The following is a 13,683-nucleotide window of genomic DNA, read 5'->3' as shown; positions in this document are numbered from 1 at the left end:
TACACACCCCTGAGGGGCCCCAGTGTTGAGGATCAGCGTGGCAGACGTGTTGTTGCCTAACCTTACCACCTGGGGCGGCTTGTCAGGAAGTCCAGAATCCAGTTGCAGAGGGAGGGGTTTAGTCCCAGGGTCCTTAGCTTAGTGATGAGCTTCGTTGGCACTATGATGTTGAACGCTGAGCTGTAGTCAATGAACAGCATTCTAACATAGGTGTTCCTTTTGTCCAGGTGGGAAAGGGCAGCACTTGCCTATCAAGTTAAAATGACATGGCTTGGGAACACGTCTTATACCCTGTGGCCTGATGGGGAAGACTGGATGAAAGCATGAGGAGGTTTTATAGGGCCTTCATTTTTGTGGAATCCAGCAGAATCCAGAATTCTGAAGGTATAGAATCAGGCGAAGAGAGAGTGGGAATTGTCATGTTATCAAACTTTGGGATAACTTTGCATATATAATTATGAAAAGCTTACCACATTGTTAATACTGTTATGTTTTGTGTTTCTCGTTGATTTTCAAGTCTTGTGCTATCACTCACTTAGGAACCAGAAGGACGTTGAAATGGAAGGGGTCGACAACTCCAGCGGACACGTTACTATCAGTTTCTATGTGAAATGGTGTGATCATAGAACAGAGGCAGAGTTTGTAAACCTCATGGTGAATCATGTTTATTTTTTGTTTTTGTTTTATTATTATTGTTTGTCCATCTATAAGTAATTCCCAAGTTTATGTCATGTTGAACAGTATGGAGTTAAATGTTCAAAACGGAGGACTGATGGATTCTGGGTTCTAACTCCTAAACTTGGGATAGTGTTAATTATCAGGTATCCTTTTGAAATATTGAGTGCTTAGGGTTAGAGGGTCTACACCAAAAGTTAATGGTTATCTGTAGGAGGAAGGTATATGGTGGGTGCAATTAATCTTGGAATGTGCTGAGTGCAGGGTAAATGATCATGTGGCAGCACTGATAAGGGGAGAGCCGTGGATAAGTGATGAAGGGGGTTGAGGTCACGTTAAGGGAGAAGGCACAGTTTATTGCCACTTCATTTCCTGCCTAGCCACAGAGATTTAGTGTTTGAAGAGAAGGAGAAGATTCCACCCCAAATTGGGGCACATACACCACTATTGGAAATGTATTTTGGTCAGTTCAGCTGTTTGACCCTCTGGGATAAATAAACATGGTTTAAGCTTTCATAGAGTCCGTTGAGTTCTTACACTGATAATTAGAACCTAACGAGATGTAGTAATATTTTTGTACATGTCTTACCTCCAAACGAGTCACCTACCAAGCCAATGCAATGGAGTGTAACGCGATCAGGTGCCCACTTTAGACCCTGAAAACTGACATGTATGATAGGCGTTTTCATAATCTAAAAGTCCTATTCCTATTAACTTCCGGTGTTGCGAGTGGCTTTATCTCAATGCTACTCCATACAGGCAGAATTTCTGCCTGCTTGAACAGCAATAGCTCAGCTACACATGAAAACATGAATTAACTTAGGGAATCGATAAAACTTTGTTCAGAGATTTTATTTATTTTTCTAGGCAAGTCAGTTAAGAACAAATTCTTATTTTCAATGACGGCCTAGAAACAGTGGGTTAACTGCCTTGTTCAGGGACAGAACGACATACTTGTACCTTGTCAGCTCAGGGATTCGATCTTGCAACCTTTCGGTTACTAGTCCAACGCTCTAACCACTAGGCTACCCAGCCGCCCGGCGTAGCCTACATGCACAAACACAATATAATAATATATATATATATATATACATATCATTTTATGTGTGTTATTATTATTTTTGTCTGTATGGAAAATTGTAAAATAAAATATTACTTTAAGTGCCAGAAAACATGCCACTGGCGGTGTAAGGCCTGTCAGTCGCTCTTGAGCCAAAACACCAGCCCCACCAATACGCTGTTGGCACACTCCAACCATAGGAGGTTGATGCTGATGTAGGCAGGGACTGCAAGGCTCAAAAGCTCACAGGCGATGCACATGACCAGGTAAGATGCCCACGTTGTGCCAAAGTCCAAAGTCAGGCTGAGGTAAAGGGGGGGCCTCTGCCATTCGGTATCCACTGCCAGTGCTTTCTGCTCGTCCTCGTCACCCCCTAGCTGCTGTAACTTGGCATACCTGAATCTCAAGTGGCTCTGCAGCATTGGGTTAACATTATCCCTCTGCTCTGACAGCCTGTTGGCCTCCTTCAGCCACAAAGGCATCTGTTTGTAGTGGAGCAGCATTACACAGCAGATGGCCACGGAGATCCCCACTGAGAAATGTACCACAAACACAGACTCCTGCACAGTGCACCCTAAAGCGTTCCTCCCTCCCTCGTACTCAACCTCTAGGAGGTTGGTGACTGCTGAGCAGCAGGAGTGCACACCGGCCAGCACCCACACCAGCAGCGTCAGGGAATAGTTCCATAGGTCCCTACAGGGAGCGTCGTGGCACGTGGTGTAGCGTGGCTCGGAGGCGTAGTCCAGCAGCCCCAGGCTCAGCATGGGCAGAGGCAGCGCGTTGAACACGGCTGAGGCATGCGCCAAGAGGAAGCAGATGGACACCGGGGAGCGGGCGGGTCCGAGGAACCACACAGCCGCCACAGCGCACAACAACACCACATCGACCAGGAAGACGGAGAGGCCACAGACGCCCATGAAGGAGGTGTGCAGCCAGCGCAAGCACATCGACAGGACCAGACAGTCCAGGCCCACCTTTAACAGCAAGATGAACAGAAACTGACCGGTGCTGTCCTCGTAGTAGCTCCCCTCCTCTTCCCAGGACTCAATGATGGCCAGCATGTTGAAGCTTTTGCCGTGAGGACTGAGCCCAGCTCCAGAAGTCATCTACTGGGTCTGTGACGTTCCACCCGATGTCACCATGCTCAGGGAAAAGCTGTTGAAGAGAGAGTGACATATGGAATAGTTAGCAGCAATCTACAAACAGCTTCTACCAAGCAATAAAACATTTTTCTTATGTTATCAGTACTACCTGGTCTCTTGTGACTTGTTTACAGAAACAATAAGAAACTTCAACTCTCCCTGTAAAGGGATAGTTCACCCAAATTACAAAATGACACAGGCTTCCATACCCTGTAAAGAATGCTAATATTGTACTATGACTTGATTGGGATTTGTGCCACAAATGCTAAAACGTTTGGAAACAGTGCCAGGAAACTAAACCAAAGCATGGATTGCTGTCATATCTTGTCCATGGACTGCTTACAGGGTAAGGAAACCAATATGTCATTTAGTATTTTGGGTGAACTTTCCCTTTAATGGATGTATCATGCCTCAACAGTCTTTGTTTGGATTCCACCAAAATCAAGTGTTATTGCATTTATAGCTCCATCTATGAATTTGAGCATGATTGAATTTCAAACCAAGCGACAGGGCTGCCTTTGACTTATTCACTTTTTTAAACGAATAGTTGTTTTACAATAACAAGGTTTCCATCCAACCTTTTTATTGCAAGTAAAATACGTTGGATAAACAGGCCTGATGGAAACCGCTGATTTGTCCGTAAGCTTTCCAGATGTCGACAAAACAAAACATGCGAGACAAGGTGGGATCTTTTTGTGTCTGTAAAATGTATTATACGTGAAATGGTGGTGGAAGTGCTTTTATGCATAAATATTGATATAATAACCATCATATCGAAGTAAACTTGGTCACGCGATCTCGTCGAAAGAGGAGGAATGGAAGCGCCATTAAGGTACACAATAGTACATTTTGGTAGACAGAAGGTGCTCTTTGGTAAAAGGGGTAAATTGGTCATCAAAAAGAAAGGAGGACCAAGGCACTCTTCATTTAATTAATTAAAATGCCTTTATTAGTATGGCATGTTCAATAGAAACAAAGTTATTTTTAAACGATGCGTTTCGGCTGCATGGCCTTCGTCAGGGAGAAAACGTTGTTTCTATTGAACATGCCATACTAATAAAGGCATTTGAATTAATTATATGAAGAGTGCCTTGGTCCTCCTTTCTTTTTGTTGGTCACGCGATATGTTGTATGATCGTCCCACTACAACTCAGGAAAGCATGCAGTTTATTAGGCTTTTCCCCTTTCTCTGTTTTTGCTAGTCCTCCCAGTTTTGACCCTTGCCTGCTTTGACTCTGAACTTGCCTGCCTGACCATACTGCCTGCCCTGACCTCGAGCCTGCCTGCCACTCAGTACTGCCATTTTTGTCTGTCCATGACCATTCTCTTGCCTGCCCCTTGGATTATAATAAATATCAGAGACTCAAACCATCTGCCTCCCGTGTCTGCATCTGGGTCTCGCCCTGTGCCCTTATGACCAGAGACTTTCTGTCGACTCTCTCCAGGAGACGGACCGGCGACCACAGAGAGACGACAAGACATATACTCGTAAATATGTCAATTGCAATATATACAGTGCCTTGCGAAAGTATTCGGCCCCCTTGAACTTTGCGACCTTTTGCCACATTTCAGGCTTCAAACAAAGATATAAAACTGTATTTTTTTGTGAAGAATCAACAACAAGTGGGACACAATCATGAAGTGGAACGACATTTATTGGATATTTCAAACTTTTTTAACAAATCAAAAACTGAAAAATTGGGCGTGCAAAATTATTCAGCCCCCTTAAGTTAATACTTTGTAGCGCCACCTTTTGCTGCGATTACAGCTGTAAGTCGCTTGGGGTATGTCTCTATCAGTTTTGCACATCGAGAGACTGACATTTTTTCCCATTCCTCCTTGCAAAACAGCTCGAGCTCAGTGAGGTTGGATGGAGAGCATTTGTGAACAGCAGTTTTCAGTTCTTTCCACAGATTCTCGATTGGATTCAGGTATGGACTTTGACTTGGCCATTCTAACACCTGGATATGTTTATTTTTGAACCATTCCATTGTAGATTTTGCTTTATGTTTTGGATCATTGTCTTGTTGGAAGACAAATCTCCGTCCCAGTCTCAGGTCTTTTGCAGACTCCATCAGGTTTTCTTCCAGAATGGTCCTGTATTTGGCTCCATCCATCTTCCCATCAATTTTAACCATCTTCCCTGTCTCTGCCGAAGAAAAGCAGGCGCAAACCATGATGCTGCCACCACCATGTTTGACAGTGTGTTCAGGGTGATGAGCTGTGTTGCTTTTACGCCAAACATAACGTTTTGCATTGTTGCCAAAAAGTTCAATTTTGGTTTCATCTGACCAGAGCACATTCTTCCACATGTTTGGTGTGTCTCCCAGGTGGTTTGTGGCAAACTTTAAACAACACTTTTTATGGATATCTTTAAGAAATGGCTTTCTTCTTGCCACTCTTCCATAAAGGCCAGATTTGTGCAATATACGACTGATTGTTGTCCTATGGACAGAGTTTCCCACCTCAGCTGTAGATCTCTGCAGTTCATCCAGAGTGATCATGGGCCTCTTGGCTGCATCTCTGATCAGTCTTCTCCTTGTATGAGCTGAAAGTTTAGAGGGACGGCCAGGTCTTGGTAGATTTGCAGTGGTCTGATACTCCTTCCATTTCAATATTATCGCTTGCACAGTGCTCCTTGGGATGTTTAAAGCTTGGGAAATCTTTTTGTATCCAAATCCGGCTTTAAACTTCTTCACAACAGTATCTCGGACCTGCCTGGTGTGTTCCTTGTTCTTCATGATGCTCTCTGCGATTTTAACGGACCTCTGAGACTATCACAGTGCAGGTGCATTTATACGGAGACTTGATTACACACAGGTGGATTGTATTTATCATCATTAGTCATTTAGGTCAACATTGGATCATTCAGAGATCCTCACTGAACTTCTGGAGAGAGTTTGCTGCACTGAAAGTAAAGGGGCTGAATAATTTTGCACGCCCAATTTTTCAGTTTTTGATTTGTTAAAAAAGTTTGAAATATCCAATAAATGTCGTTCCACTTCATGATTGTGTCCTACTTGTTGTTGATTCTTCACAAAAAATACAGTTTTATATCTTTATGTTTGAAGCCTGAAATGTGGCAAAAGGTCGCAAAGTTCAAGGGGGCCGAATACTTTCGCAAGGCACTGTATTTTCGAATGAGCGGTCGTTAATGTAAACTATTAGCATTTTCTACGAGTGTAGTTATCAGCTATGAGTTTCCCGCTGTTGAGCAGTCCACACCCCCTTTCCGTTGTCTACCAAGCAATCATATTGGTTTCGTCCGCTAGGGACTTTTTCTTTGTATCATGTCATACCCCATGTATGAACTAATTGTGTGTGTTTTCACGTGTTTCTGTGATTTGGTTAGTTAGTTAGTAAATAAATAATTAAGCCAATTTGTATATCACTGATTCATAATTTATGCTAAGGGTTCGTGCTGATATCCAAGGGTTTGCGAAATTCAGTCATGAGAACTGATGAGGTAATTACAATACATTAATAAGCACTGTTTTGAAAATATCTGTGGAGTTATATTCGGGAAATTGACACTCTATAAACATATTTTCTGTGGTGCCCCGTCTTCCTAATTAATTCAAGTTACATGATTAGTTTAATCGCATAATTAAATTACACATAGAGAATTGATTTGATAATATACAGTTGTCAGCTTTAATGATAGTCACAGACATGACAATGCCCATATGGGGCATACTTCCTTGACTTACACCCTTTCACAAACTTCCTCAAGTGGGTTCGGTGTTGGGTGGTTTTGTCTGCTTCTTTCAAGGATAATCCTGCATCTTTAAATTCTGTCTCCACAGACCTTCTCAAGCTGTTTCTGGGTGTTCCTGGTTTCCTTTTCCCCTGTGGGTTCAAGGTTAGAGCTTGTCTGGTTGTGGGTGGTGGGTGGTTTCCTCAAGGTGTTCCTGACACGGCCCTATTTCCTGCATTTTATTTGTGACAATTTGTTCTTGCTGTGTAATTTCCCAGAGATCTTCATTCCATATGGCCACTGTATTCTTAGCCATTTGTTTATGAATGTTTGTAGTTTGTTGCTTGTGACTTGTGGCTTTCCATATAGTAAAACTGATTTGACGTTGGTATTGAAGATTCATAGATTGTTTAGTGTTCATTTGTTTTGAGATCCATATTAGCTTAAGCATTAGAAATGCAGTTCTTGCGTTTCCTATTCTTGTTTGTAGATCTTTTGTCACTTCCTCCATCTTTCCTGATGACACTTCCCAGATAAGTGAATGTGTCACTTCCTCCAGTACATCTTGTTCTGCAAATGTTTTATGTGTACTGTGTTGTCAACAAAGTGTAGGTCTGCTAGTTGGGACCAGAGGGTCCATGGTTTTCTCCTGTGGTGGTGTCCTTCATTATCCAGTTGACTGCCATTGGAAAGAGAAGTGGGAACCACAGGCAGCCATTTCAATCTTCTGTGTTTACGGGGAAGCTATCAGTTTATTCCATGTGTAACTCTGTGTCGCACTGCTTTGCTTTATCTTGGCCAGGTTGCAGTTATAAATGAGAACTTGTTCTCAACTAGCCTACCTGGTTAAATAAAGGTGAAATAAAAAAATAAAAATCAGTGAAGTGTCCATTGTGTATTACTCTGCAGGATGACTGTAGGTATAACTATTGGGTGATGTTGATGATCGTACTTGTAGTGTAGTCACGATACCGAAATTCTGACTTCGATACCAGGTTTAATATCATGATACTCGATACCATCATGATACTCGATATCAAAATGTTACCACAACATTTAAAAAAATCTGTATTAGTCAAAGTCCCAGAATGGCACTTAAACTCAGCTACTGCTCTGTTCAATCGTTGGGCATCTTTCGTTTGCATCTTATTTTATAAAAGTGGGTGCTGTCGTGGAAAATTACATAATTAGTCATGCTATCCCGTGTTTTACCACTTAAAGAGTAGTCTCTTGTTATATGCTAGTGTTTTTTCGAACCTGATACAAACTTGTCTTGGTGTCACAGTCATAAGACAGCTAAGAGATGTTTGAGTGCAACCGCAGCATGTGAAATGCAGTGGTTTTACTTTCTACAGAAAGTCACATGTATGGAACCTTGCAGAACGGAGTACAATATAGTGTTTATTGTTGTGAATGCAGTTAGCCCAAGGGCTCAACCGTCTATCTTAAGTTTACACAGACAACAAATTACCTTTTATACACTATCTTCTGACTGCCACGAATACAGAAAGGGGTTGTATATATTTTCTCTATAAAAGCATTAAACCGGCACTGTTTGTAGAGCTTTTCAACTATGAGCTGTTCAGTGGGTAGTTGATTCTCCATTTCTGAAAATCCCATGATAAAGTGTTTGAAAGAATCTGCAGTCTCTCTTCTCTTGGATTTGATATTCCACGACAAATTGGTGACAGTGGTGGGATGCTAACTCTGCTTGTAGATTGCTCCCCAGAGACCGAGGTTAAACTGCGCGCAGGGGCTCAGTTAGATGTGGCTCAGGGTACCACACACTCTGACTAAAACGGAGCAGAGGGGGACCCACCTTGGACCTGCCGGAAGTGTCAGTGAGTAGATTTATCATTCCGGACAGATAAAATAAATTCAGGGTGAGACTGATTTTCTTTTAAACATAATAGAAAATCCTGTTCTAAGAACAGGTTGTGCACATTTTGTATTTGTTGTAGCAAAGACACCCCGAGTTAGAAACTTTGTTGTAGCAGAGTTATTGCTGAATAGGGAAAGTCCTAGAAGTAATTATAGGGCAAACATCCTGATGGCATATTTTTGTTGAAGCAGAAGTATCATATTTAGAGACAGGGGTTGTGTTTCTCTGTTGAAGCAGAGCCATGGGATGATATGACACAGTTACAAGCTATGTGATTCCAGGGCACAATCCTGAGAAAAAAATACAAATATTCCTACAGGTACATTTAAAAAATATATTTTTTAAAAAGAACAGAAAAAGAACACAGTAATAACATAATAACTTTAAACATAATAAAAAAGTAATTATGTCACGCCCTGACCATAGAGAGCCTTTTTATTCTCTGTTTTGGTTAGGTCGGGGTGTGACTAGGGTGGTTAATCTAGGTTGTTTTATTTCTATGTTGGACCTAGTGTGTGTAGCCACCTGTGCCGGCTACACACACTAGGCCTCCAGTGCGCCTACCCAGTTCGGTACGTCCTGTGCCTGCTCCCAGAGAAATTTAGAACCAGGAACAGATATAGCCCTTGGTTCTCTCCAGACCTTACTGCCCTTGACCAACACAAAAACATCCTATGGCGTTCTGCATTAGCATCGAACAGCCCCTGTGATATGCAACTTTTCAGGGAAGTTAGAAACCAATATACACAGGCAGTTAGAAAAGCCAAGGCTGTCACGCCCTGACCTTAGAGAGACCTTTTATTTATCTATTAGGTTAGTGATGTGATGTGGGGTGGGCATTCCATGTTTTGTTTTCTATGTTTCTTTATTTCAATGTTTTGGCCGGGTATCGTTCTCAATCAGGGACAGCTGTCTATCGTTGTCTCTGATTGGGAATCATACTTAGGTAGGTAGCCCTTCACTCTGCGGTCTGACTCATCCCAAACCATCTCAATTTGGTTGAGGTCGGGAGATTATGGAGGCCAGGTCATCTGTTCAATGTGGAATTGTTATTCCATTTTGAAAATTTGAAAGAAAAGGCAGAATAAACTAAATAAAACGTCTGTTTATCAAAAAGAAAACAGATTTTGTTTTGTAACCCTGAAGAATTTGTCTTTCAATTCACCAAACTGAGCCCTGTTTCAAATAATCCCTCTTTGAGAACAACTGTTCCAGATGCGAGATGCGCATCACAACTCTTTTCATTTGGAAATATTTAATGCTCTATTTATTCTGTTATATTACATGTTTTTTTACATATAAAATATCAAATAGGTGTGTCTTTGAAAATGGAGTCGCAAGAGAAACTTTGAAACAAAAAAAAATGCATTTGGTTCATAGAACCGGGGTTACATCAGTAACCTCTGGTAGACGCTAGATGCGGCTGTAATAAAAATAGTGGTTTCTGTTTTCTTCCTACAAATATGACTAACTTTTGAACAGTTTAAGCTAAAAGATATTATGACCCCATCACTGAAAGATAAGACTCACAGGAATGTTCACATGCCACGCAGGATTCATTAGAACAGTGTGGACAAGGTCAGGCACTAAATCCGCAACAAACACATTGACTGTTGTGGATAAAAAGCTGTGCGTGATGACGTAGTGCACATACAAATACCTTTTGCTGTTAAATTCCCATGTACCGAATAATAAATACTGTTAAATGAGTATAACATTTCTCACATGAAAATGTTATATATCGAGTGTACACACTCTGGTATTGGCACGTGAGCCAACAGCTCGCAGATACAGTGCGGGTATAGCCAACATTATGAAACTATTATGGACAAAAGAGCAAGATTGTTTTTGTCAGACAGCAGCCAGGCATTGATGATCATGTCACCAGAATAAGGCCCTCGATATTTATTGGAAAGGAACATCAAGCTCATCACCCTGCAGTTTCATCACCCTGTGAAGTTCATCATAATTTAGCCTAATAAACTGCATGCTTTCCAGACAAGTTGTAGTGGGACGACCATACAAAGTCATCGCGTGACTCCAAGTTAACAGTGGTGGAAAAGTACTCAAGTGAAAGTTAAGATACCTTAATATAAAATGTCTAGAGAAAAAGTGAAAGTCACCCAGTAAAATACTACTTGAGTAAAAGTCTAAAAGTATTTGGTTTTAAATATTCTTAAAGTATAAAAGTAAATGTAATTGCTAAAATATACTGAAGTGTCAAAGTAAAAGTATGAATAATTTCAAATTCCTTATTTTAAGAAAACCAGACGGCACCATTTTCCTTTCTTTTTCTTATGGATAGCCAGGGCCACACTCCAACACTCAGACATAATTTACAAAGGAAGCATGTGTGTTTAGTGAGTCCACCAGATCAGAGGTAGTAGGATGACCAGGGATGTTCTCTTGATAAGTGCATGAATTTGACTATGTTCCTGTCCTGCTAAGCATTCAAAAGGTAATGAGTACTTTTGGGTGTCAGGGAAAATGAATGGAGTAAAAAGTACATTATTTTCTTTAGGAATATAGTGAAGTAAAAGTAGTTACAATTTAAATAGTAAAGTACAGATACCACCAAAAACTACTTAAGTAGTACTTTAAAGTATTTTTACTTAGGTACTTTACACCACTGCAAGTCAACTTTCATATCATGGTTATTATATCAATATTTGTGCATAAAAGCGTTTCCACCAACATTTCTCGCATAATTAGCTTCACTAACACAAAAACATTGCACCTTGTCCAGCGTATTTTTTTGGGTCGACATATGGAAAGGTTACTGATAAATGTTGTTTCCATTGAGCATGACTTGACATTTTTTATTTGACATGTACTTTACTCACATATAAAGGTTGGGTGGAAACCTGGTTAATGATGATTTTATTTTCTACACACAGAATATCATATAAAATTATTGCCTATGACCTTGTGAACTTCCCAATACATGAATTTCAGTCACTTCAAGCCATACTTCCTTTAGATTGAAGTACTGTCAGACTGATTTGTAATAGACTGTCATAGCCCCAATTGAAAAAGTTAACATTGGCCATTGATTACACCCCTTTTAAAACATGGTAGGGTGGCAATTAAAAAAAATATCAAAACAGGGTCGCAGGCCCCAAAAAATTGGGAACCCCTATAATAGCATAAGCCCTATGTACGTATCACTGGAAACATAATGTATCTTTAAAATGACAGTCAATCTCAAAGCACTGTCCTGACTGCATGTCTCATCATTTTGTTTATCATTGACATTATTAATCATGTTATTTTCAAGCAAGTTTAATGCAGTAATCTTACCTGGGGTTGGACACAATTCTGGACCTTAACTTGTGCTTCTCAGTATTGAAGCAGGAGCTCTCAACCAGATCACAATGAGCTGTGGTTGTGTGGCCATAACAAGCTTTCTTTTCTTCCCCCCTCAAAGATGGGCAGCGTGTTTACTGCCCACACACAGGAGACTCTGGACATACATGGTGGACTGACTCTGATGGCCAGTACTATTGGGTGGGAGAAGGAGTTTCTCCAGGGATGTCTTGGGTACAAACAGCTCTTTCAGAGGGTCTGAATGTCCTCCCTCTCCAACCCCCCCCCCCCCCCCCATCCTCTACCCCCACAGCGCCGTGACAGTCCGGTATGTGTACGTTTCATCCACCAGCACCACACTGAGGCGTGTCAGCAGATAGAGACCTAGCCCAGCACAATCCACACACACTCATGAAATTATGCGATAGATTACCATGAATTACAGTACAACAATGATTCTCCTCACGTCTCCATACCGGTTAGGCTAGATGCTATATATGGTATTTGAATAAGTTCCTGTAAGTAGGGAAATGTAGGCCCATTTGTTTTACGCCCATATACCAGCTGGTAAGTGGTAACTTCAAGGTCTGACCAGAAACAAGGGCGTAGGAGCCGGGGGGGAAAGGGTAGACATGCCCCCTCCCCAATGTTAAAACCAGGTAAAATGGTTCCCCCCAATAATAAAAATAATAATCTGCAAGAATGTTATTTAGAAAAATGAATCCCCAGATTCGTTGAGGGACTTTTATTTTGAAAAGGCCTCCGCTGCTGGAACGTGTCACTTTTTCACACCCCCACTGAATGCTTCATTGTCACTCTCAGTTGTTACAAGCAGTCTGGCAGTGTGTGTAGCACCACCATCATTACTCACTGCACCGGGTAAAGTAATTGTTGTTGGTAACAACAAAGTAAGTTTAAGTAAAACCTGTATGAGTGAGAATAAACTTTGATATGTTAGAACGAACGTGAGCAACTAAAACTTTCTCTTGGCTAGTAGCTAGCTTCTTTGGGATAGGGGGCAGCATTTTCAAATCAAATCAAATCAATTTATATAGCCCTTTGTACATCAGCTGATATCTCAAAGTGCTGTACAGAAACCCAGCCTAAAACCCCAAACAGCAAGCAATGCAGGTGTAGAAGCACGGTGGCTAGGAAAGACTCCCTAGAAAGGCCAAAACCTAGGAAGAAACCTAGAGAGGAACCAGGCTATGAGAGCGGAAGAAAGAGAGAAAGAGAGAATTAGAGAGAGCATACTTAAATTCACACAGGACACCGGATAGGACAGGAGAAGTACTCCAGATATAACAAACTGACCCTAGCATAAACTACTGCAGCATAAATACTGGAGGCTGAGACAGGAGGGGACAGGAGACACGGTGGCCCCATCTGATGACACCCCCAGACAGGGCCAAACAGGAAGGATATAACCCCACCCACTTTGCCAAAGCACAGCCCCCACACCACTAGAGGGATATCTTCAACCACCAACTTACCATCCTGAGACAAGGCCGAGTATAGCCCACAAAGATCTCCGCCACGGCACAACCCAAGGGGGGGCGCCAACTCACTTTTGGATGAAAAGCGTGCCGAGAGTAAACTGCCTCCTACTCAGTCCCAGATGCTAATATATGCATATTATTATTAGTATTGGATAGAAAACACTGAAGTTTCTAAAACTGTTTGAATGATGTCTGTGAGTATAACAGAACTCACATGGCAGGCAAAAACCTGAGAAAAAATCCAAACAGGAAGTGGGAAATCTGAGGTTTGTCGTTTTTGAACTCAGCCCCTATCAAATACACAGTGGGATATTGGTTATGTTGCACTTCCTATGGTTTCCGCTAGATGTCAACCGTCTTCAGAACGTTGTTTGAGGCTTCTACTATGAAGGGGGGCTGAAAGAGGGGAATAAGTCAGAGGT

The 13,683-nt window shown here is 41.6% G+C and overlaps 1 protein-coding gene across 2 annotated transcripts in view; it reads right to left on the bottom strand.

The window, feature by feature from the left end:
• Positions 1-204: 204 nt before the first annotated feature.
• LOC110491881 overlaps positions 205-13,683 on the bottom strand; it is a 51,503-nt gene continuing 38,024 nt past the window's right edge. Inside the window, exons 1-2 of one of the 2 annotated variants that reach the window (XM_021565700.2) lie at positions 11,757-11,962; positions 205-2,890 (exon numbers count right to left, since the gene is read on the bottom strand). In XM_021565700.2, coding sequence (XP_021421375.1) covers positions 1,873-2,841 — 969 coding nt within the window. In that variant the 5' untranslated portion in view covers positions 2,842-2,890; positions 11,757-11,962 and the 3' untranslated portion in view covers positions 205-1,872. Of the gene's footprint in view, positions 2,891-11,756; positions 11,963-13,683 lie in introns of those variants that run through there. The other variant, XM_021565701.2, reaches the window with a different exon arrangement.

This window comes from Oncorhynchus mykiss, chromosome 16 (genome assembly GCF_013265735.2).
Source record: "Oncorhynchus mykiss isolate Arlee chromosome 16, USDA_OmykA_1.1, whole genome shotgun sequence".
In the NCBI taxonomy this organism is placed as follows: Eukaryota; Metazoa; Chordata; class Actinopteri; order Salmoniformes; family Salmonidae; genus Oncorhynchus; species Oncorhynchus mykiss.
This window is presented reverse-complemented; position numbering and strand designations above follow the sequence as displayed.